At 43.1% G+C, this 25,806-nt stretch overlaps 1 protein-coding gene across 12 annotated transcripts in view; it reads left to right on the top strand.

Annotated features, from left to right (window-relative positions):
- Positions 1-25,806, top strand: part of GIT2 (GIT ArfGAP 2) — a 42,117-nt gene that overhangs the window by 10,835 nt on the left and 5,476 nt on the right. For 2 of the 12 annotated variants that reach the window (XM_043438767.1, XM_043438747.1), the window contains exons 7-18: positions 642-736; positions 3,478-3,523; positions 4,665-4,716; positions 7,910-7,982; positions 8,233-8,330; positions 9,360-9,471; positions 12,047-12,189; positions 14,162-14,311; positions 17,986-18,234; positions 19,877-19,966; positions 24,313-24,395; positions 25,005-25,193. In XM_043438767.1, the coding sequence (XP_043294702.1) occupies positions 642-736; positions 3,478-3,523; positions 4,665-4,716; positions 7,910-7,982; positions 8,233-8,330; positions 9,360-9,471; positions 12,047-12,189; positions 14,162-14,311; positions 17,986-18,234; positions 19,877-19,966; positions 24,313-24,395; positions 25,005-25,193 (1,380 nt within the window). Of the gene's footprint in view, positions 1-641; positions 737-3,477; positions 3,524-4,664; positions 4,717-7,909; positions 7,983-8,232; positions 8,331-9,359; positions 9,472-12,046; positions 12,190-14,161; positions 14,312-16,647; positions 17,430-17,985; positions 18,235-19,876; positions 20,045-20,123; positions 22,409-24,312; positions 24,396-25,004; positions 25,194-25,806 lie in introns of those variants that run through there. The other 10 variants (XM_043438796.1, XM_043438788.1, XM_043438756.1 and 7 more) reach the window with 9 other exon arrangements.

Below are 25,806 nucleotides of genomic sequence, written 5' to 3'. Positions count from 1 at the left end.
ATTTGGGTGTGTGAAGAGGAGCTAAGGTATTTCAGATGAGAAGGACGTGGGTCAAGTTCTGGAGGGAGGGGTGGACAGGGCACAAACGGCAGAGCAGGGGTCCTGACTGGATAGAGCAGAGTGTCTGGGACTAAGAGGTCAGGTGTTGAGGAATGCAGTATTTCATCAGGTCTAACACTCCATCATTCATATGTGTGCGTACTAAGTCACTTCAGTCATGTCTGACTCTCTGCGACGCCATGGACTATAGCCTGCCAGGCTCCTCTGTCCATGGGATTCTCCAGGCAAGAATACTGGAGTGGGTTGCCATGCCCTTCTCCAGGGGATCTTCCCAGGGATTGAACCTGCGTCTCTTATGTCTCCTGCATTGGCAGGCGGGTTCTTAACCCTTGGACCACCAGGGGCATCCCCTGTCTTATAAGTTAATAAGAGAGAGGGGGTAGTTGAGACTATGAAAGCAGCTTTATAAAAGTGTGAATCAGAGTCGACCTTGACAGTTTACCTCACACAAAAAGCTTGATTATTCTGAAAAGTCACGTTTGATAAACTCCTCAGGTATCTCAGGGGATGTCTCTGTACTTTTCTCTTCTAGCACCCATGGCCAGTGAGTAGTATAAACGGCACTTTGTTTTCTCTTGTAGGCAAGGAGGGCACCATGAGCTGGCGGAGCGCCTTGTAGAAATACAGTACGAGCTGACTGACAGACTAGCCTTCTATCTGTGTGGCAGGAAACCAGGTGAGTGAAAGGAGAGCAGCCTCTCGACACCTGCAGCCAGGCAGTCCCTGGAAGAGCAAGTCAGGGCACTGCTGTTTATGGTCTGTACTCTAACGTTTCCTTGAGAAAACAGCAAATAAGGATTTCTGTGTGAAATGATGACTACGGCGTTTTTTGCTGTATGTGAAATACATAACGTCGATCACAGCTTGAAATTTTAGTTTTTAAAATGATTGCTCTACTGTGGCCGTTTCAGGAATCAGAGAGCATCGCTGAACCCAGCCTGAATGCAGCACCACAGTTCTTGTGGTTAATGGGAGTCAGCATGGAAGAGCAAAGCCTCAACCTCTATAGTTCTTTGCAGAATTCTGCTAGCTAAGGAATGGGGAAAAGGGAAAAAGTGAACTTTACCATTAACCTGCTTTGTTCATGAGGTAGAGCTGGGATAAGCAAAGCTTGGTCCGTGGGCCAGACAAGCCTATTACGTTGCTTTTTAAAAATAAAGTTTTATTGCAAGATAGCCATGCCCACTCGTTTATGTATTGTCTGTGACCGCTTTCACACTACAGCAGCAGAACTGAGTAGGTTGAGTAGTTGCAACAGAGACCATATGGCCACAAAGCCTAAAATATTTACAGTCTGGCCCTTCGCAGAATAAGTTTGCCAACCCCTGATATAGCATATCCACATATGTGTATAATCACATAACCAGTGGTTCTCCACCCTGGTTGTACAACAGAGTTAAGGGCCCCTGGTGTGATTCCAGTTCCCAGTGAGATGGAGTAAGCACACTTCACCCTGTCTCTCCTTCTGAACACAATAGAAACCCTGAACCAAAAATGCATGGAGTAGCTATCTAAGGACTCCGGCAGGCAGGTTAGGGAACTCACAGTGACGTCAAGCCGGTGGTGAGTGTCCCCTTTATTTTACTTCTGATATGGCCTCCACAACAGCCCAAAACCTGGAACTGCACAGCAGGTGCAAAGAAGCCTTCTCTGTGTGGTCTGAGGAGCAGGAAATGGGACTCTGACAGGACTGAGAATCGGGGTGTTCCCACAGGATTTTTCTCTTTTCCTTTCCCCATCAGTAATCCTGTGGCTTCAGTCGTGGCAAGCACAGGTACCTAAATCTCTGACTAAGAGCCTGAGGGGAACCCTGACGGCTTTTGTCTTATCTTTAGTCTCTCTCGCTGCTTGGCCCAGGAGGCAGAACCTGCCTGGTCAGGTGCCTGCTAAAACAAAATATTAACATTCACCACAGAATTCAAGGAAGACTCACAAGAGTCTCCACAACATACTATGCAAAATATCTGGGATACCATCCATAATTACTTGACATGTGAAGAAACAGGAAAATCTCAGAGACTTGCATGGGAAAAAGTAGTTATTAACAGATGCCAACCCTCAGTGACTCCGAGGTTGGAATTATCAGATAAAGATTTTAAAGTAGATAGTAGTATCATGCTCTGAGAAGTAAGTGTGAACATTCTTGAAGCAAACTGAATAAAGTCTCAGCAGAGAAACAGAAGATATAAAAAAGAACAGAAATGTTAGAACTAGAAAATACAATAACTAAAATTTTAAAACCCATTGGATGGGTTTAATTAGGATGGAGATGACAAAAAAGTCAGTGAATTGAAAATAGATCACTAGAAGTAATCCAGGTTGAGCAACAGAGAGAACAAAGAGTGGGAGGGAAAGGAGGCTTAGCAGAGCTTTGGGGACCTACGGGACAAAACCAGAACATTTGTATCATCAGACTGTCAGAAAGAGATGAGAAAGAATGTGGTGCAGAAAAAATATTTGAAGAAATATTGGGTAGAAACTCTAAATTTGGCAAAAGACGTAAAATCACAATTTGAGAAGCTCAGAGAACTCCAAACAGGATGAACGCTGGTCATCACTCAGACACATCAAAATCAAACTGCTAAAATATGAAGAAAGACAATGCCTTGAACGCAGCCAAGGAAAAAAAATGACACTATATAAAAGAACAATTATGTGTATGACTGTGGATTTCTCATCAGAAACCATGGAGATAAAAAGGAAGTAGAACAATATTTTTTAAATGCTGAAAGAAAAGAACTCTATTTCCCTGAAAATAACCTTCAGGAATGGGAAAAAAAAAAAAAGGCATTTTAAGATGAAAAAAAATAAGAGAATTAGTTGCTCTAACAGAAATACTAAAGTAAGTTATTTGGGTGGAAGGGAGTTGATAAACCAGAGCGAATCTCAGAACTTCAGGAATGAAAGAACAACAGAAATGATAAGTATTGGATAAATACAATAGTCTGTTTTCTTCTTAAGTTTTTTAAAGGTATGTATGACAGTTTAAAGCAAAAGTTATAGTATTGTATGGTGTGGTTTTCAGCATGTGTCAGTAATATATTTGACAGTTACAACATGAAAGGGGAGAAGGTAAAAGAAATATGAAGGTAAGTTTTTGCACTTTTCTTGAAATGGTAAAATATTATTTCTAGTAGATTGTAAAAAGTTATGCATATTATAATCCCTAGCATTGAGAAAAGACTATACTATCATATGTGGTCAGAAACTCTAGAGATAAATTAATATGGAATGTTAAAAAATTATCCAAATAATCAAAAGATGTTTTGATTCAAAAAAAAGAGAGCAAAGAGGAGAGAGAGGAACAAAAACTGTGTAGTGAGAGGAGCAAAACATAAATTCAGAAAATAAAGGTATTCCTTTACAGATCTTATTAGTATTTATACAGATGAAACTCTGGCTTGGTTTCTGTTTCAGATCACAAAAATGGACAGCACTTTATAATACCTCAAATGGCAGACAGGTAAGGCCATTGAAATACCAATCAATTATATCTGTCACTAGTATTTTCCTTGGTTGTTTAGTGTATAAATGTGTTATATTTTGTGTTTAACAAAGCCCATACATTTTTCTCTTTTATGGCTATGCACTTTGGAAATAAGACGGCTGTAAGTAAACCACCATATAAAATTTTAAGTTTGAAAGGGCGCAAGTAACACATTTGCTAATAAGAAAATCGGAGTCTGTGATGCTGTCATAGTTTTAGCCAGCTGTGACAGTATATTGTGCCTCTAGATATATCACAGAATATTTCTGTGTCATAAGAGAATATATCCTTTGTCTATGATAGGGATCAACAAATTTTGTGGTTGTTGTTGTTAAAGGCTAGATAGTAAATACTTCAGGCTTTTTGGGCCACACACCCTCTGCCACAGCTACTCTGCCAGTTGTAAATGAAAGCATCCGTGGACCCTGTAAATGAAAGGCATGTCTGTTCCACTGAAATTTTATTTCTGGATACTAAAATTGGAATTTCATATAATTTCCACATATTACCAAGTATCATTTGTTGTGTTTTTTTCCCCCAACCACCTAAAAATGTAAAATCCATACTTAGCTCATGGGCTGAACAGAAAGGGGGATTATAATCTGTTGACCTCTGGTCTATAAGGTCAGATGAGATCATGGCTGTAGAAATGAACTTTAAACCCTTATATAGCTGATAACCTTTGCACAGATCCTGTCAAGAGTTTGTGAAAAGATTAATTGCTATTCCATATGTAATCTTGCCACTCTGGTTTTTAACATTCTGCCCCTTTTGTATTTTTCTTCTATTGTACTTTTTAAAAAAATACTTTAAAGATTATGATTTCTCACATACACACTCTGGGGACTAGCATGGCAATAGTTTTTGCCTTTTGGTTAGTAGGTGGTTATTTTTCTCTTTACCATGAGAAATGTTTGCATGATTGTGGTATTTCTAGGAGATAGTCTTACCAAGTTCTGTTCAGTTTCCTCACTGACTATTGGGCTAAAGAATTTTAACCTCTGACCTTGTCCATGAGCTGTAATGAATATCTTGATCCCTTGGCTACCTTAACCTTTTACAGAGCTCATGAAAATGGTTTTATTTGTTTGCTTATCAGTGTTGTACATTTTCTTAGCAGCCTGGATATTTCTGAATTGGCAAAAGCTGCTAAGAAGAAACTTCAGTCTGTGAGTATCTCTATTTACTAGTGAACTCTCCTATGGAAAACCACGTGTCCTGCTAATACCTGTTCTCAGCCTGTTACCTAGTACATCAGACTACTGTTTCATGCTCTCAGACATTAAATCAGAAGCAGACCATCGAGTCTGCAGTAAAGAAGAATGGAAGTACTAAGTTTAGTACATCCAGTTCACTGGCTCTGCTTCAAATACTGCCATCTTTCTCTGTCATTTTAAAAGTGAGGACTGTGCCTTTGACTTTAGAAAGTTGTTTCTGCCTGTAAGAGCTCCCTGGTTTCTCTCAATGTAAACTAGTAATTGGGGCTTACTAGTCCCACTCCTTGGGATGACTTCCTGTAGCCTCGTAGGATGCTAAAGACTGATATAAAGCTCACTGCCATTTGGGATCCAGCTCCCACTCATGTTGGGCATGTTCTACACCATTCATCAGAGCTTTGTAAAATGTGGGCTTTTAATCAGTTCTGCCTCGGCTGTGTGCTCAGAGTTTACCCAGTTCTTCAGGTCACAAGCTCGTGTTAGTCTGCATGTTTCTTTCCAGCCTGTCCATTTCAGCTTAAATCAGGCCCCTGAGAAATCTACTCCTCTGGTAACACAATCTCTATGTTAAGTCCCCACAAATGAAGCCTCACCTGGAGCTTCCTCAGCATTCTAACGACCTGATTCACCCACCTTAGCTATTCTCTGTGCCCTCAAGAACAGAACCAAGATCCTTCTTGTTATAACCTTGAAGGGCATCATCCCACTCTCACTCTTCAGTTCTGGCCCCTCTTCCCATCTGGTTCCCACTGTGTGTGGGTGTGGGTGTGTGCATTTAAATATTTCTTCAAGGGTTAGCACCCTCTCAGGCCACCTTCAGGTCTTCTTTCAGGAACCCTCTTTTCCCAGCTGTTCTCCCTTTCATCATTCAAGTGGCTGAAGTCTGACCACCCTTGCAATATAGGTAGGAGTTTTCCCAAAGCTCAGCTCTGAACTCGCAGCTCTCCTAATTCATGTCTTACTCTTCATCCCCCTTTTTATAGAAGACTTTTTTTTTTTAATAGAAGACTCTTTACTAGAACTTTGTATAGTACTAAGTACTACATAATACATAAAATGAATTTCTCATTAGTAGCATTTACCTGTAATATGCAATAAATGTATTTTATGCAATTTGTTTGCTGTATCTGCAGTTCTGTGTGTATGTGTTTTTACTGCCTTTCTTAAACTAAGGAGGTCCTATAGTTAAGATGATAAGCTTTGGAGTCAGCACTGAATATTCTGTGTTTCCTTTTAATTACTTACAGTATGTCAGCTGATTTTTATTTTAAATAATACAGACATTAAAGAGAAAATGCCAGCTCCCCTTGACTTTGCTGTTTTGCATTTGCTTGGCTGAAATCTGGGGTTAGGTCTGTAATATCTCTAGCTGTTAAAGGCACTAGATAAATATCTGGGAGAAAGTCGAGTGTAGCTCTCCAGACCCTGGGCTCTGGGTCAGACTGGTCAGGTGCAGACCTCGGCTCAGACGAGCTCTGCACCGCTCTGCGCCTCGGTGTCCTGTCCTAGAACGTGAGACGGTGGTCCAGCAGAGCTGCAGGTCAGAGCTGCTCAGCGAGGGTCAGCTGCCCACCCGCCGCGGTCTCCTCCTCGTGTCAGTGCCAGTTCAGTGTTCATCCTGCAGTGTCTCCCTTTCTATCTCCCTGATGAACAGCTGGGAGAAATATAAGATGACTAATGTATTCCTTGAATTTGTAAATCTTAGCATTTTGAGAGAGACTCGCATCTCCAGTCTCTTACTCCTTGGCTCTGTGACTTGAGGCACGCTAACTCCTGTGCCTGGGTATCCTTCTCTGTAAAGTGGTATAACAGTAGTTCCTGTCTTCAGAGAGCTGCAGTACTTACTATGATGATGATATTAGCAAGGCACCTCCGGTGTAAGCCCTCAGCAGTGTTGGTGTGGCAGTGATTGTTAGTAGTAATAACATTAGCTTGTTAGCCCCTTGGAGGAAGCACACTGGGTATTTATGATGCAAGTTCAGTTTCCCAATCCTTCACCTTATCCAGCAAAAGTCTCTCAGAGCTGATTTTTAATTATAAATGTAGTCTAACCACACTAGAGAAAATCTGGAAAATAGAGAAAGGGAATCATCTTCATTTACTATATTTTTTTCTTCTTTCATTACTATATTCTTAATAAGTTCAGGCTTAGTATTTTGGTATATTTTTCTGATTCTTGTTTCAGATTCGTGTCTTTTTTAACTGGAGCACAGTTACAGAATTGTTTATTCTGCCTTTGTCATCTAACAATGTACTTGTAACCATTTAACAAGTCCCAGTGAGGTGTGCACAGCCAGGTTTACACTGTGCAGGAAGTACCTCCTGGTCAGTGAGTGAATAGATACTTAGAGCCCCGTCTTGTGCTGGGGCCTGTATGGGGATGAAAGGAATAGTAGAGAATGGAATAAGTTCAGCATCTGCCCTCACAGAGCAGGGCAGCAGTCACCCACTGGGCAGCAGGGTTTCATGAGGGAGGAAGTGCAGGGAGAGCTGGGGCCAGCCTGGCAGGGGCTTAGTCTCCATTGGTTCGAGGAAGACCTGGCTGCTGCCAGGCGGGTGCCCCAGGCTGTGGGGACTGTTTTGCTGGGACACTGCACGGTGTACTTATTAGACAGGCTGTCCTTGGCAGGGGACAATCAGGTAGTTCTTTGGGGGTTTGGAGGACCCCTACCTACAGAGGAAGACAGCAGAGAGACAACGCAGAGGTCTGGGTGGTATTTTCCTGCAGGGTTTTACCCTCTTGAGATGGCATGTTTTGACTTCTTTATCTTACCAAGGGTTTAAGATCCCTTACAATGGGGGCGGGGGGTGCTGGCAAACATTCTCCAGAAAGAGCAGAAGAGACTTTAAGGTGATGTCATGCGAAGATTGGAGAATGTACCTTGTCTTTGAGATTCGCACTTTAGCTGCCTTGTGCCTCTCTTATCTGCATGTCTGGAGGGAGGCTGCAGCGGGTGGCAGGTGTTTTTAGAGGATCTATACCATTTTGGAAATGCTATTGTCTGTTTAACAGTGGGTATTTGCTAAGTAAGCACTGACCTTGGATAAGACGTTGGAGGTAGAAGGGTGAATAAGTCACAGTCCTCACTCATTCTCCTAGCGTTAATCCTTGTCCCTTGTGTCCCTGATATGTTTTTGCTTTCAGCTAAGTAATCATTTGTTTGAAGAACTTGCCATGGATGTGTACGATGAAGTTGACAGGCGAGAGACTGATGCAGGTGACTTAACATGTGGCTCTATCTACTAAGCTTCTGTTACCGTAGGCAGCAGCAAGCTGCCAGCCTCAGTGTTTCTCCTTGCCCAACTCCTGCTGTCCTGATAACACGTGTGTCGACTCTGACTCTTGTGTATGTTGGCTTCGGAGTGCGCTACCCCAAGTCTCTCTAGTAACGCGGGAGCCGCGGCTCTCAGAGGAGTAGTAGCACCCGTGGTGATGAGATTCTATCTCTGGCTCTTTCCTCCGGCTAGTCTGGCTTGCCACGCAGAACCACAGCACCCTGGTGACTGAGACAACTGTCGTCCCCTTCCTTCCGGTCAATCCCGAGTACTCATCGACACGGAACCAGGCAAGTGGCCAAGTCCAAAAACACACTAGTAGTGATCTTTGGGGAATGACTGATATTGTGGTATTTTATTTTCCCAGGACAGGTATTTAAAATGTTTTTGACTGATTAAAATGGTAATGTCCTTTACGTACCCACACACACATCACAAATTGATAAGAAAAGCAACAGAAGTTAATAAGTGACTGAGAAAGAACATAAGACAGTTCACAGAAGAATTACAAATGGCTTTCAAATGCCTTTTAAAGAAATATTTCACCTCATTAGTAATCAAAGAAAGCAACCTGAAGGCATTAATGAGCGTTTCATCCATCAAACTAATAAAGTATATGATAAAGGAAACTCTACACTGGTAAGGATGTTGCGTTCTTATGCTACAGATAAGAGTTTAAATTGCTACAGACTGCAGAAAGGCAGTTTGTTAACTGGTTACAGACGCCTCAAAATTAACTGCTTCCTTTCACCCAGGGTACCAAATACCTTTCATCCAAATACCTTATTTGGGAATATGTCCTAATAGAATAAAAATACAAAGCTTTATGCACACTTTCATTGTATGTAATGCTAGAGCACAGTAAAAAGCCTAAGTATCCATCAAGAGGAGAGAAGTTGAATAAATTATGAAACTCTCTTCATTTTTATTGATTAATGGTTATCTATAGTGATAGAGTCTCAGCATCTAAACTCTATCTTGAAATTTAAAAATCTGTCCCTTCAAATTGATTTTTGACTAGTAGGCCTATTTCAAAACAGAATTAATAATAGAAAGAAAGCATTAAGTAGAACCATTTCGTTTCAGTTCACAAAAAGAAATATGCCTTGTGAGAACTTAAATGTTAACATGGTTCTATTATGTAAATAGTTTTAAACTATCCACAGAAACAAAGTTTGATTCAGTTATGCTGTGATTGATGGTACTTTGAGCATGCTGGAAGGTCTTTGATGAACTCTAACAATAGTCTGACTAATTTTATGTGAACATGTGTGTATTTTTATATCTGGGAATATTTCCAATTATTTTCTCACCCTCAGGGCAGACAGAAACTAGCTCGGTTTAACGCCCATGAGTTTGCCACTCTGGTTATCGACATTCTCAGTGACGCCAAGAGGAGACAGCAAGGCAGCCCTCTCTCTAGTTCAAAAGGTAACTGTTTCAGACCTCTAAATGTTTGCTTCCTTGGCCTTCTGAACTTCACACATGTGTTAAAGTTATAAAAATAATTAAAGCAGTCATCGATACCATAGCTTAAAGCCCTGTTAAGTTTTATTGATACTATGTTGTGATGATAAGTTTCTCTCTTTGAGTCCTGGTGAATTATGAGTATCTCAACATTATTAACTGTGATTCATATTTATCTTATATATGAGTTTTTACCTCTTCAGTCACCTGCCTTCCTTATAAATTTGCATTCTGAAATTAATTCAAGTATGACTTAGATCTTGTTAAAGGACAAAGAAAATAAACCCCCTTTATTGGAATTCCCAGTCACCTGCTATTGTTTACCTACAAGACTGAGTTCTACGTAATTGGAATTTGTGATTATTAACTTTCGATCTCTGCAGTGAGAATTTTTGGTGTTTAAAGTTGTGAAGAGAGCACCTAGCGCGTATTTCCAAGGTGCCCTTTGAGTCTTGTTCAGTAGCTCAGGTTCCTGCCTTGGTGCTTGAGAACACACTTCCTCCCCAGCCCTGATACTGTATTTTTGTTGTTTTTATTTTAAAATTTAAAAAATTTGAATAAGAAAAATACATACAATAAGAATTTAGTTTTCAGTCAGCATCGTATCCCCAAAGATAGTAATCATTAACTGACAGCAATTTGTCCTTCTTAATTTTACTGACTCAGTTCAGTTCAGCCATTCAGTCATGTCTGACTCTTTGCGACCCTATGAAGCACAGCATGCCAAGCCTCCCTGTCCATCACCAACTCCCGGAGTTCACCCAAATCCATGTCTATTGAGTTAGTGATGCCATCCAACCATCTCATCCTCTGTCATTCCCTTCTCCTCCTGTCCTCAATCTTTCCCAGCTTCAGGGTCTTTTCCAATGAGTCAACTCTTCACATCAGGTGGCCAAAGTATTGGAGTTTCAGCTTCAACATCAGTCTTACCAATGAACACCCAGGACTGATCTGCTTTAGGATGGACTGGTTGGATCTCCTTGCAGTCCACGGGACTCTCAAGAGTCTTCCCAACACCACAGTTCAAAAGCATCAATTCTTCGGTGCTCAGTTTTCTTTATAGTCCAACTGTCACAGTCCATACATGACCACTGGAAAAACCATAGCCTTGACTAGACAGACCTTTGTTGACAAAATAATGTGGATCTGTACAGTGTGGTAAAAAATTTGAGTCACCCAAAACACATGTTCCCATGTGAGACTGAGCAAGGCCATGCTCTTCCTTTTATTTCAGTTCTTATACTGTAAGCAAGTAGTCTTTTTGATATTTATTTAGTGCCACAGTTTTCACATTTTTTGATAATTTCACTATGTAAAGTGGTCCCCAAGTACAGTGCTGAAGAGCTGTATAGCATTCCTGAGCACATGAAGGCGGTGACATGCCTTACAGAGAAAATACATGTGTTAGATTAGCTTTGTTCAGGCCTGAGTTACAGTGCTGTTAACCATGAGTTCAATGTTAATGGATCAGTGATACATATTCATTGATCTTCAAACAGAAATGCACGTGAAGGAAGATTATGTATTTATCAGTTGACAAAAATGTGACCAGAGGTTTGTAGGAACCTAACTGTATTTCCACTTCAGTATTTGCTGATTTGTTCTTCACAGCAACTTTATAGACCATGACTGCTACCAATAATAAAATTTACCGTATATATGTGTATATGCTTGGGAAAAAGACTGGCAGGAAATAGAACAACATGTATCAATAGCTGTGAATGATTACTCTTTTCATTAGTTTCAGTTTTTCTATATTGAGTCCTTACTACTTCTATAATCTGATGGTATGTATATTTTACATATTCATTTTGAAAACTAAAATTCCCTTTGTGTAAACATAGTTTATCACCCAGATATTATCCTTCAAAATGTCCATAAACAGTATTGGAAATTCAACGTTTGCTTGAGTTGCCTGAAAGAGAGCTGAGAGACTTGGATAATTTGCGAAATCTTTCATTCATTATGTGTCACAGCTGATAGAACCATCATTACTTCCCAGTAACCATATGCTGTTGGTCTGTATGGGTGTGTCCAATGGGTCATTTGCTTTCTCTCTCTCACTGGCATTCAGTTAAGGAAAGGCCAGCGTGCCTATTCAATGATCTTCTAGTTTCTAGGCTTCCTTTAGCAGTTTTCTTTCTGTTTTGACTTGACATTATCTTGTAAAAAAGTTACAATTGTAACTGAATTGCAGTTAATCATACTTTAGTTACAGCTTTATTTTCATGATTTCAGCTATACTGTTTCCTTCAGTGATTCCAAATTTGGGAACCTGCCACCTTACATGAGCAGTTCTTCCCTAACCATCTAATTCGTGTGCCCATTTTTGGCAGGTATCTCAGATGGTTGCTTCACTCTCCCTCTATAGTTTTCAGTAGACTCTGTCCAGTTGATAATGTGCTGTTATCCCTTTTTGGGGTGACTAGAACCTTGTTACTTCTGTCATTTTTCTCCCAGTCTTTTAAATGGCTTGTTTTTTTAGGAAAAAAGAAGTTCTTTTCAAAGCTGAAGTAAAGTTATTCGCTTCTGTTGGTAGACAATGTGGAACTGATACTGAAAACAATTAGTAACCAGCACAGTGTCGAGAGTCAGGACAATGACCAGCCAGACTACGACAGCGTGGCGTCAGACGAAGACACGGATCCGGAAGCTACTGCAAGCAAGGCCCACAGGCAGAAGGTAAGGTGGGGCATTGCACACAGAAAGTGAGCTTATGTTCTTTTTCAGATCTTTCCTCCTCAAAATTTGCCTGATTTGTAAAGCATTTGAGGGCTAGGCCTGGGAAAAGTGCTCTGGAGGTAAAGTTGGGTTTTCTACTAGTTTGGCCCAAGCTAAGGTCAACAAGGTAAATAGTTTTAAAATAGGGGGTCCCTCGCCCCTGAGTCAGTTGCTGACTCACAGCCCAGCTGCAGTATTGACTTTATAAAATCTGTGAGGAGGGACGGGTGGGTTTTATTCTCTCAACAAATGTTTTACTTTTGTTGGGTAGTTACCCAAACTTCTCTGGATAATACTCTCCTGAATGAGGCCTGGTCTCTTTCCTCTGTGAGGCTGTCCTTACCAAGAGGAGAGGGAACCACGGTTCAAAGGTCATAAGTGCAGACAGGAGCAGAGGGGTGGGGGCAGGTGGTCCACAGACACAGCCTGTCGCTGACGGGGAGTGTCGGGAGGCTGAGAAGGCTCGGGACGTGGGCACGTGGAGAGGCGGGGAGGGGTTAGACCGAGCGGAGGTGAGACAGGGGGAAGTCTGGTCATGTGGAGAGGTGGCCTGAAAGGAGAGAGAGTCCGAGCTGCAGCAGAGGGCAGGGGTCACGCCATGGGGGAGCGTGACCCCAGACTGAAGAGCTGAGACCTCGGCTGGCAGCGCAGAGCCCCGGAAGCTTTTAGGCAGGGCAGAAAGACCATGTCCACCTTGTTGGGTCCTCTGTTTTGGGAGGACTGTTCTGGTGGGTCAGGAGCGGAGGAAAGGAACCCAGGTAGGGAGGTGACGACAAGGTCCAAACAAGAGCTGACACAGGCTCACCCTCTTCAGCTGGGAGGGTCTGGATGGAAAAAAAGTCACTGTAGCAGAGGGTGAGCCCGAGGCCAGGGCAGCAGGGGCCTGGCTGACCCGCCTACCGCTGAATATCCCAGACCTGGCCCGCAGGGGGCTCAGCAAACACTTGAAAATGGACAAACAGGAAGACAGAAAAGGCAGGGCTTGGTGACAAGTTAGGCGTTGGAAGTAGGAAGGTAGATTTACCTGAGTTGTGTCCGGAGTTTTCTAGCTTACACAGCTGTGCGGATCAGTGGTGCCACCGGCAGATGCAGGGAACATGGAGGGGACGGCAGGAGTCAGCCGTCCCATCTGAAACGTCTCTGCCAGTCTCTCCAGAAGTGGTGGGTTCAGTCGAGTGAAGGCGGGTCATGACTGGATCCTGCACGACAGGGTCCCTGCACTGGCCGGCCTCCCCCTCCTCTGGGCCTTGCACACTGACGCCCTCTAGCTGAGGCCTGCCGCAGGCTGGAACGCTGTCCTCCAGACAGCCACCTGACTAGTGACCTCCCCTCCTGCAGGCTGTTGCTCCTGTCCCCCCACCCAGCTGTCTAGTTAAAATGCGCCCACCGCCACCCCTCCTTCAGCTCCCCGGCCCCTCCCTCCTCCTCCGCTCTGTTTATTTTCCATAGCACTTATCACGTTCCCTTACACTACGTAGTTATTTATTTTTATTTTTTCCCTCTGTCACTCAGTTGGGATGTAAACACCATGGAAGCAGGAATCTTTTTCTATTTTCTTTTCTTATGTAACCTAAGCCCCTAGAACACTGCCTGGTGCTTAGTAAAAATCTGTCAGAATGAGTGAAATAATGAATCAAAAAAGAAAAATGAACGAACAAAAGAAAGGCAGATGAGACAGGTGTATAGAGTCAATGTTAGAGTGGATTTGTGGCCCCACTGTCTGATCGCTAGAAAATACTGACTTGAAAATTTTTCATCTATTATAGGAGCCCTACCTTTCTGTTTTATTTTTGCATTCCTCTCAGAAGCCTTGATTTGGTTTGATTAACTTTGCAATCCAGCTGGCACAGTCAGAATTTGAAATTCTTGAGCTGTTAGTCTTGAATGTTATCATCGTCTCAGATTGTGAACGTTTTCCCCAATTTATTTTTAGAGCCTAGATTCAGATTTATCAGATGGACCAGTCACTGTGCAGGAATTTTTGGAGGTCAAAAACGCTCTAGTGGCTTCTGAGGCCAAGATACAACAGCTAATGAAGGTGAATAACAACTTGAGTGACGAGCTGAGAATTATGCAGAAAAAGGTAACATGTCAATAAATGCCAGGATGGTTGCTCTTTAACCCCATAGTATATAAGGAAGAATCCCAGGCATGATGCTTGTGATGAGAGGGAAGAAAAACAGACCTGAAAAATCTTTGGTCCAAGCTGTCTCTTTGGAAGCAGTATGTATTATGGATATTTTCAACGAAGTAGCTTTGATTAGATATAAATCCAGTGTAAGTTTCCCAAGTAGGAGAACATCATAACCTATTAAGTGTTTGTATCAGTTGTAGAGACCCTTGCAAGGATCCTGTGTTTCCTGGGAAGCTAGACACAGCTCCATGGATGTGATTCTTACTGTTTATTGCTTATTCTAGTCACACCATGAGACAGAGCAGACGAAAGCCCAGGACAGGTTACGTGTTTACCAGCATTTCAGAGCCCACCCCATGCCGCACACAGGCTGCTGTCCCTGTTCACTCTTATTTATTGTTACCCACCCCCGCCCTGGCAGCCCAGTCGCACAGTCCCACTTCACTGTTGACCGGTACCTACCACTAATTTATGATGTCCTCAGAGTTGCAGAATAGATACTCAACTAATATAAGAAAACCTTCATGTGCACAAGCGAGAACTGTACACTGGTAAGAAACAATCCCATTTGCTCAGCATTTCCTTGTTTGCCACCTTTTGAGAGAGTTAGAAATACATGAATATATTGATCTCTAAAAAGCGTGTGGCTAATGGTAGCAAAGAATATGTTTAAGAGAGGATTATGTATGTCATTCTTTATATGAATGCTAAGAAGAGGAAGTGGAAAAATTCTAAATTCTGACTTAGACTTTGTCGGTACTGCTCCCATCATTCAGCGCTCTACAAAACGAGATGCACACACGCTTCCCTTAACCAGAAACAAAACAAAGTATGTACCTGTGTCTTCCTACTATCACTTGAAGAGTAATGCTTCAGAATCATCACCACCACCAGAGGACATGGCGCACCTTGTTTGTGGCCGGCCCTTTTCAGCGGTGCTTCCAGGAAGGCTGAAGAACTAAGAGGCCCAGGCCCCTCTGCTTATCAGGGAAGGACACGGCAGTGCACCCTCACCTGGGGCTTGGTCCAGGATTCTTTTTGAGTCCTAGATCATTTTTTGGAGACATTTTGAGATAGATGGCTTTAGTACTTATAATAGAAGGGGATAAGAATACCTGAAGATCAATCAGATTTTAATCAGACATTTGTTCTCTGCCACCCTGGCCCTGTCTAAGGCTGGTGTGCAGCCATGAACAAGACAGACCAAGTGCCCTTTTGCCATAATGTACAGGGGTTGCCCTTCTCTCTTCTCTGAAATTTCTTTTGTTTAATGAATTATAGTCTGTCTTATTAGTTGAACTAATACATGGATTTGGGGTGACTTTTTCTGAAACAAGCCGACTTTGTCACTGCAAATCAGTCTGCTAAGCATTACCATTTTTATTCCGTTATGCTACTTTTAGTATTTGTAGAAATCAGAGATAACCTCGAATCTCTGAAAGCAAATGTCTTGAGCTTCTTTAAGAAATGTTGAGTGGAATTATTTGTCATCATTCATGGATTATCTCCTCAATTCTTAGAAAATGCTCTTGATTTCTGAAACTATTATCTGTAACTTTTCATTTCCTGTTGTACTCCTTCCAAACAGAAAAAGTATAGCCTGGTTCTTATTAAGATAAGCATCATTCAGGTTTATCCAAGGCCATCTCGCTAAATTCAGACTACTAAAACTTTTTAAAGTTGAGACCAGGAACTCATGCACATTCAGGTGAAATCCAGGCTGGATGTTTTAGAGTGAAAAGTGTGAAGATAAAGTTTCAGATTTCAAGACCTTGTCTAAAATCCTCTAGGAGGTTTCCACATAGATAAGCACATGGCCAGATCCCCCCATCCTACACTGAGGGCCATGTGTCGGTTAATGTTCCTCACTTTTTGGCCCTCGACCATTTCACTTTAGAACATGGGTTCCCTAATAAGTAGTTTTGACAGGCACTTTACGCCTGTCTGTCTCCTGGAATGTAGCACTTTTCAGTAGCTGCTTATCACTTTGCAGCTGTTCTGTCCTTGAAAGGGAGTTGCAGATACAAGTTATGGCCTGAAGCATAGGTGTAGAAGCATCCTTTCATTTTTTCAGGGGTCATGCTTCGAGAAAATAGAGAACAAGGGTATTTCTGTGGCAAAGACAGTAAGTCAGACTTTCACAGGCGTTTGGCACTACTGATATAAAGTATATGGAACTCGTTTATTCAGTGAAGAAACGATTTTATTTCAAAGTCAGGTAAAGTTTTTTAATATAGTAGTCGACAAAGTAGTATGATTTGTGTCTGATCTTTCACATTTAACAGTTGCTTGGAAAAGATGCTAATTAATGAAGAGGAGCAGCCACTATTGGTGTATTTGTCACAGAGCGGTGCTTTCTAAAATAAAATTGAAAGTAACTCCTAACACTGAATGGGTTGGCTATTGGAAAAAAAAGTAATGATCTTCTGGTGCAGACACAGTTGCTTGTGGACTTAAGCCTTGGCCCCGGTGGGGAATTTGGTCAGATTTTTACTCTGTCAAGGAGTAGACAGCTGAACTCACACCACACCCAGCTTATAAAATGCCCTGGAGGATGGAGGAGCACCAGAGGGGAAGGACATTGTACAGCCCGGACTCAGTTACTTGTGTCTAACATGCCAGATGGCTAAAGAGGAACCCGATTCCTTGCCGATCCCTGTAACTCTAATTCATCCAGCACCATGAAGCAGCCTGCATGTGAGCAATGGGAAGAGCGTTCAGGGCCTCCAGGTGCCAGCCTCTAACTAAAACGGGGTGGTGCCAGGCAGCTTAGCGTGTTTAAAGCTGACACCACCACGGTTGCATTTCTGGGCGACAGAGCCAAAGGAGAGCGAGGCCAGGTCTTCCGGCCCTGGCTGAAAGATGACTGATCACCAGAGGGCGGCGCGCACGCCAGTGGAGCGTTCAGATGAAGATGTTGATAGTTCAGTAGGCCTCCGGTTCTCTTCGTGATATGTTTATAGAGCAAACTTACCGTGATCCGGTTCCCTCTCTTTAAGAAAAAACAATACTCAGTTGTTTTGAATTCCAAAGAATATATTATGTAATAAAAACTTGTTGATCTTAATTTTTCTTGTTGGCTTTTTGGGAAGCAATGGCTCATCTGATTTTGTTTTTTTGTAAACTGGATTTCACTGTCTTTCTTGCTTTGCAAAGCAACTCTAAGTTATCTTTGTGCTGCTTCCATGGTGTCTGCTGACATTTTTGGCATTTCCAAATTGCTCAGGGCTCATCTGAAAAGCAGGTTACCTAAATGATGTCTTAATGATCTCAAGCTCTTGCTTGAAACAGCCTTAGAGTCATCCAGGGCACAGCCTGCCTGCAGACATTTTCCAGGGCCACCGTGACCAGTCTTTAAGCGGTGAGATATTTCGCTTTTAAAAAGTCTAAACTGCAACTTTTCCACAGTCAGAAATGATTTCATTTGCTTAAGTGATTAAGTGAGTTGATTGTATTTCACTCATTCTAGAAGAAAGAGTTTGTGTTTGTGGTTGCCTTTGACTTTCAGCTCAGCAAACTGTTACTGTTCTTATTGTTAAAGCTGGTAGTATTCGTTTACTTGGTGTTTGCTTTTTCTGCTTGCTATAGAAAAACACAGTCCCACTGCCAAACATGTCTTTCAGCTTCAAACACTCCAGAGTGAAAATTCGAACCTCAGGAAACAGGCCACAACCAATATATATCAGGTGCAAACTGGTTCTGAGTACACAGACACTTCCAACCACTCTTCCTTAAAGCGACGTCCGTCTGCCCGTGGCAGTAGGCCCATGTCCATGTACGAGACGGGATCAGGTCAGAAACCCTATCTCCCAATGGGAGAAGTGAACCATCCCGAAGAGAGCAGGACGAGACTCCAGCCTTTCCCAGCGCACGTAAGTAACACCATCAGTGCTTCCGCTCTTTACTCTCTGTCCAGCCTGACCCCTGCCTTCCCTCTTCTCAGCTTGCAGATCCCCAGTCTCCGCTTTGCCAAATCGGGCTACGAGAACCGTCCTTGTGTTTGCTGTACTGACGTGTCTACGGGTGCTTGTGGTGTTCCCACAAGCACTCAGGGCCCGTGGCCGAAGGTGTCCCAGCAGCCCTGGGGATTCTGGCTTTTGCTTGGCCCCCCTCCCCCTTTTTCTGCCCCATATCCATAGTGTCTTTCCCAGGCGGCCACTGTTGGAACTTTTTTGGTCATGAACTTCCTTCCCCATATCCAAAACCAAAAATTTATAAAGGTTACCACTGGAAGGAAGTACTGTCTTCTTCCAGGTAGGTGGGTACATGCCCGCTTATGCGCCAGAGCCCTTAGAATTCAGAGAGCCTTCTCCACTCTTCCGCGTGCAGCGGGTGGCGTCTGTGGCCCGGGGGTGCAGGCCTGGTCTGGAAGCCTGTGGGCCTCAGCAGCCCTGCACCTGTGGTCAGTGTGCCGGCCTAGCTGCCACCTCCTCCTCCCCCCCTGCGGGGAGAAAGTGTTGCTTTTTCATTTCATGAGAACGAAATGTAAAACTCCTATATCAACTTTACCAGCTTTATGTTCCAAAGATAGTATTCTATAACAGGCTGCTAACACTCTTGTTTTTCCTGTGGAATAAGTATTGTGTTGTGAGGTTTTCAAATTATATTTCTTTTGGATTAATTTATTTTTAAAAAAACCTATGTTTTGACAAAATGTTTGCATTTTGAACCTATGTGATTTTATTTTTTTCAGAGAGTAATACTTATCTTTTTGAATGTCAGTTGTTCTTCAGTCCATTTTTATAGGGATTTCCAAAAAAGTTCTCAGAGTCAATAGTAAAGAATATGGCCTGGGAAATTATACCCTATTCAATTTTGTCAAGCTTTAGTGTGGTAAAATTACAGTGTTGTTATATTGTAATTGGGAATCTACTGCTTCAGCTTTTAAAGTTGTTTGGACTAAACATTCTAAAACAATTGATTCAACACATTTGGTGTAATGGGAATGCCATTGAACTAAGTTAAGAGTCTTATTTTTGTATAACTGAGAACAAAATTTAGGAAAAGCCACTTTGTTCATTTTAACAGTGTACTTTTTGATTTTAAAAATATTTAAAATGTAAAAGTGTCATTATTTTAAAAGTTATATATCTAAAAAAAAAAGTTATATATCTGTACTGTATCTGATATATATAAACCAACTTTAAACCATTTGTATAGATTTTCATTTCATGTCATCTGTCCTGATTAAAAAACAAATATTTGTTTAAGACTATCTATTTTAAAAAAAAAACCATTGGCACAGTTGACAGATTATGCTAGGTATTGTCTTTTCCCTCATAGAAAAGTGGCCTTACAGATTCCTAGTAATTTCTGAGAGGCATTTATTTCTCTGAGGGATTAAATATCTCTGGGGATCTGTCATTGGCTAGCATGGGTGTTTCAGCACTGATCCCACATAGTGAGTTGCTCCTTAGGAGTCTTTTAACTGGGAACCCGGGCAAAGCCAGGGTGGGTGGCGGGGTTTCCTGTCTGTTTTGTGTTTCCCGAGTGTGTCTCTCTCTCCCCTTCCAGATTGGGAGGAGTGCGTTTGTGACCTCCTCTTCGTCTCTGCCTTCCTTCCCCTCCACACTGTCCTGGTCGAGGGACGAAAGCGCCCGAAGGGTTAAGTACACCGAGTGCTCTGCTCTCTGGAGGGGCCTGCTCCTGGGTGCTGGGTGCCTCTCCCGGCCCTCCTGAGTGGTCTTCTCTCTGGAGGGGCCTGCTCCTGGGTGCTGGGTGCCTCTCCCGGCCCTCCTGAGTGGTCTGCTCTCTGGAGGAGGCCTGCTCCTGGGTGCTGGGTGCCTCTCCCGGCCCTCCTGAGTGCTCTGCTCTCTGGAGGGGCCTGCTCCTGGGTGCTGGGTGCCTCTCCCGGCCCTCCTGAGTGCTCTGCTCTCTGGAGGGGCCTGCTCCTGGGTGCTGGGTGCCTCTCCCGGCCCTCCTGGCCCGCCCTCCTCCACTAACAACCCCTGTCCTGCACGAGGCCTCGCACGCATACCCACACGCATGTCTGCGGGAGAAGGCCTCCCTCCCAGCTAACTCCTCATCTCTCAGTCTCACAATTCACCCTGTAACATGGATTCTGAGCGTTCTGTCTCTTTAAACAATCAGAAAATTAGCTGGCTGCTGGTTAAACATAATATGGCAAATCTGTCCAATTTTGTAAACGCTGAGACACCGTGTTTCTTGTTTTTTATTTTTTTAACGTCTTGACATGTGTTATGTCAGCACCTGACTTGACAGGCCCAGGTTTTGCAGTCCCTGCATTCCATGTCTGGATTGGAGGTGTAGGCAGCTGCTAGTACGAAGCTGTTCACTCTTAGTTGGTCAAGTCCAACTTGCCAGTGTATAATTTACATTCCCAGTTAACAGCACGTGATTCAGGTAAGCTCCCTTTAGAGTAGCCAGGCAGCAAGTATTTATCAAGCACCTTGTCCATACCCTGCCTTTCAGAAAGTCAATTAAAGAGTCCTAAGAAGTTAGGTGACACCCCTGCTCCCAAAGGCACTGTCAGTTTAAAAAATGCCTTCACGCATGAACAGTACATGACAGCAAGCTGGGGAAGTCATGGAAGAGCACAGGCTTTGAAGGCCTGTGTTTAGGTCCTGGCTCTCGTGTCTTTTACTGGAGGGGTGGTGTCCCTAAAGTGAGAGGAAGGAGGGAGCCTGTGGGTGAGGGACCACCTTTACAGACCAGGGGGGATTTGCACCAGGCCTTTGTCTATTCCCTCCACATTGGCTGGACCTATGGAGAGTCTTCTTTCCCACTGAGGAGAGATGTCCCAGTGCCTCACAGCTCATTGAGGCCCTTCAGGGGCTCTTTTCTGAACTTTTGAGGTAATCTATTGAAAAGAAACCTCTTGACATATATATGCTACTATCTTCAGAGCAGTTCTGAAGTTGAACTGCACTGTTTTTACTACAGTATTTCAGTTAAGGACTTTCCTGGTGGCTAAGTGGTAAAGAATCTACCTGCAATGCAGGAGACCCAGGTTCCATCCCAGGGCGGCTAAATAGAAATGATATCTTTCTTGAAATGTTGTTGCTAAGAGTCAGGGAAACCTTTTTTGTCTACTGTGAAAAAGTTTTTTTTAAATTTTTGGTTGTTTTGAGAGTTATTGCCAGGACTGCTTGCTGAGACAGTGTTTTATACACATCATTTACACTGGTGATCCCAGTTGCTCCTGACAGCTTCATCATGAGTTTAGGTTTTTATGGCGCATCTGTATTCAGAGAAAGCTACCAATCTCTTAAATAAACTGAACCAGCACCAACTATAAGGTAACTTTTCTATTAACAGCTTTGAGAGAGCAGCACTTTTAACTAATAGACCTGAATTCTGCATGTTGACAATAATTTCCTTAAAATTAACGCTGACTAATTTGAAAACCCGAAATACGCTTTTGTTGACAACGATGAAGGATTTAATGTAAGTAACCAATTTCCTGGGTGGTTACTGCTGTACATTGTTACCTGTATTCAAGAAGCATTTCCTGAGTACTTTCATCAGATAGATGAGTCATTACTCTTCTAACATGCTTCATTGAAACTTCGTACTTTCGATCACGGGTGATGCATTTGATTTGTGATTATCAAATTTACATCAAGGAAGGTTAAAAAGATCCATTGTAAAAAGATGGGATTTTTCTGGGTTTAATTCTGTTCTTTAGCTTTTTCCACTGGAACTACTCTGGACAAATTTCCCAGAATACTTATTTAAATGCAGGTTTTTCACATTCTATTTTATGCTCTCTGTATGTGTATGTACACAGAAGCACACACTCATCTTTGTGTGTATGTATATATGAAAACTAAAGGAAAAGAAATTTAAAGATTATTCAAACATGCACTGTGAAAGGTAAGAAGAGTTTTTTTTTTTGGTTTGGTTTTGTCTTGTTTCTGTTTTGTTTTTTTTGTGATCATCTCTGGAAGAGCCTGGTTTCACTGTTCCCTTCCTGGGATATAGTGCCTGCTTTGGTCTTCCATCTAGAGAGCCAGCAGCCAGTGACTCACTGATTGGTTCATGAAGCCAGATCAGAGGCAGCAAGTGAAGCAGCACCGCTTGCTGGTAGGAGAGCGAAACAAAGGGATCTTGCATGTTGTAGTTTTCACAGAACTTAGCTCTGCAGACTGTGTGTACAGCTGCCAGCCAACACTTGCAGTCACTTGTCAGATGGACTCTAGTGGTTAGAGCACAGACTCTTTAGGAGCTTATCACAGTGTCTTGCGTTAAGTGGCTGGAACCAAATAGAGCATCTGAGGGAGACACGAAAGATCTCAGCACATACAGAGAATGAGCGTTCTACCTGGGAGAGGACAGAGAGAGGCTAGCAGGCAACACGTATTCTGGTAGAGAAGGAAAGAAATCATTTCTGGATCCACTGTTCATCAGTTACTAAAAATTTTTTTTATTTAAAACTTTTTTTGGCCTTGCACATAGCTTATGAGGTCATAATTCCCCAACCAGGGAACAAACCCAGGCCCTGGGCAGTGAAAGCACCAAGTCCTAATAGTATTCTGCTTCTAGAGAAGCAGAATAGGGGCTGCCTGCCTGCCTGCTCACATAGGGCCTTCAGAAGGCCAAGCAGCATGGGCAGTAAGGAGCAAATAATTAAACTTTAGGGAGGCTTTCTTAACTGACTCACTCTAAGGGAACCATTCTTATGAGTGAAGCTACAGGGACTCCATGTGTTTAAACAGGGCTGTGAATTTACACATGAAGAAATTCTGAATTCGCAGCTATCTCTTACTACAGCTGCAATAAAAATCCTTAGTCACATGTTTTGATTCACTTGGATTAAATTCAAGGTATAGAACTAGAAATAGCTCATGTTTGTCTTTTGCAGTTGGTAATCAACCTAGGTTTTAAATTGGCTTCCACTGATTTCTGTTCAAATGAAGAAATTCTCAAGCACTATGGATAAATACTGAGGAAATCCTCTGTATTAAATACTCCAGAACTAACACAGTTCCCTTCAAAGGAATGTGGTCCCCTCTAAATGTAATACTCCCCCATCCCACCCTGAAGGCCCTGTACTTAGTGTTGCTGCCATTTGCTCAAAATAGTTAAAGGGTTCCTGCATCCCTTTTATTTTACACTGTATCTTTATGTTTAAGGGATAGATGTTTGGGGAGACAGATGAAAATGTTTGGAAACCAATTGTCACACCGGCTTCATCCATTTTGGCTCACAAACAACGTGTCGCAATGAATGAGTGATTTCTGGCTTCCTCTTGTGGCTCACAGAAGCCTTCTCTGAGAGTGGTTCTTGGGGAGCCAGATTGAGAGCAGTGGTGGGCCTCAGAGTTCCAGGCTGGGGCATCGCAGGCAGCAGGAGACAGGAGGTCCAGGTTCTTGGTCCAGGTTTTCTGTTGACTTTTTGGCATTGGGGGTGACCCCCGGGTCTTTTGGCCCTTCCTTTTCTCATCTGCTACCAGTTAATCTGCAAGCAGCTCCCAGCACTGATGATCCAATCTATGGGTATACGGCATGTTTGCTTCTTAAATGGGTCTCTTTATATTATGGTTAAACTCCATACTTCTTAGGGAGCTAAACATGAACATTGCCTTGTGTGTCTCTGTTAATTTGTATCAGGGATCTGGGTGCAGCTAAGGAGTGAAGATGAAGATGGGGTAGAGAAGGAAAGAAAGCATTTCTGGATCCACTGTTCATTAGTTACTAAAATTTGTTTTTTTAATTAAACTTTTTTTTTTTGGCCTTGCACATAGCGTGTGGGGTCATAATCCCCCTACCAGGGATCAAACCCAGGCCCTGGGCAGTGAAAGCACCAAGTCCTAACCACTGGACCCCCAGGGAACTCCCTGTTACTAAATTTTTAATAAAGCATTGGCCCCTGTCCCAGATGAGGTCTGGGGCGTGAAGGCCACGTGGCCTGACAGGTGAGGATTCCTGGGAGGGCAGCCAGGAAGTATCTGGTGCTCTCAGCTAACGGGATCACCTTTTGTCTTGCAGGCCTCCCGGCTGGAGAAGCAGAATAGCACACCTGAGAGCGACTACGACAACACTCCCAATGACAGGGACCTGGAGGACATGGGGTACTTGTGCAGGAAGAAGGCCCTGGGGCTGGGCTGCTTAACCAGAAGCCTGACACGGGCATGGTCACGCCCTTCACCACCGCCACCCGCTTCTCTGTTCTCAGACCTTTAAGGTCCTCAGATACCGAGACATAAGTTGATAGTTCACACCTCTTCTCATCTCACCTGATTGCCCCTAGAGGCCCTTTTTCCTTTTACCAACAGGTTAGACTCGTCTCTGAGTCTCTGTATTATGCTTAAAGTCAGTCCTTCACTTCAAATCAACGTTAGGTTATACCCTGCATCTCTGTCCCAAGGAATTGCCTTGATTTGAATGACTTAATAACCATACACACTCCCCATTCTGTTTGCTTCCTGCCTTTCCCCATCATTAGCCTTCCTACGAGGGTCATCCCATTCAGCCTCGTGGTAGAATGAAGCAGCCTCCCCGTGAGCAGTGGCTGCTGCTGCTCAGCGAGCCTTACCCCGAGTCTCCTGCCAGACAGGATAAAGGAAACCACAGTAGCAGCCCGCTCGCGCCTCCAGCAGATGCACACGCCGCGGCTCCTAGACGCAGAGAGGCCGCCCATCAGCACCTGTCACGTTTAACCACTTCTTTAACGCTCGCAGGTCAAGCAGGAAAGGGAGGCCGAGGAACTCAGTGTGGCAGGGTGACAGCTCAGGCCCAGACACAGCAGAGCCCCACACGACCCCCAGCCCCATCCTCCCCAGCACCGAGGACGTCATCCGGAAGACGGAGCAGATCACCAAAAACATACAGGAGCTCTTAAGGGCAGCCCAAGAGAATAAACATGACAGGTAAGGGGGCTTGAGAAAGAATCCTGCCTGGCAAGACATGTGCACGTGCTCTGGGAGAGATGCTGCTGCTCTAGTTACAGACAGGGCTGGGTTTTAACATGCTGATGTCAGAAGGTATAGGAAATCTCAGGTTTACGTAAGACACTTGAATACAGATTTGTAAATTTGGGGTTTTCTTTTTGTTTCTTTTCTATGGTACATTTTTTTCTTTTTAAAAAATTTATTTTTAATTGAAGGATAATTGCTTTACAATATTGGTTTCCTTTCTGCCATACACCAACATGAATTAGCCATAGATGTATGTATGTTTCCTCCTGGGAAGATCCCTCCCACCTTCCACCCTTTACCACCCCTCTGGGTGGTTACAGAGCACCCGTTTGGGTTCCTTGAGTCCTACAGCAAATTTCCACTGGCTGTCTATTTTACATATGGTAGTGTATATGCTTCCATGCTACTTCTCTCCATTTGTCTCATCTGTTTTATGCGGTATTTTTAATCTTTCATCTTCTTATGAAATGCTCCGAATAAAACTGCTTCCAGAGATAGAATTACAGCATCTTTGGGGTGGTGACATTCCTAGTTCTTGAGGTGAAAGAAGCTGCCTCAAAACTGG

The sequence above is a fragment of the Cervus canadensis genome, chromosome 1 (genome assembly GCF_019320065.1).
Source record: "Cervus canadensis isolate Bull #8, Minnesota chromosome 1, ASM1932006v1, whole genome shotgun sequence".
Classification (NCBI taxonomy): Eukaryota; Metazoa; Chordata; class Mammalia; order Artiodactyla; family Cervidae; genus Cervus; species Cervus canadensis.
Note: the sequence above shows the minus strand (reverse complement) of the source record. Positions and strands in the feature narration are given on the sequence as shown.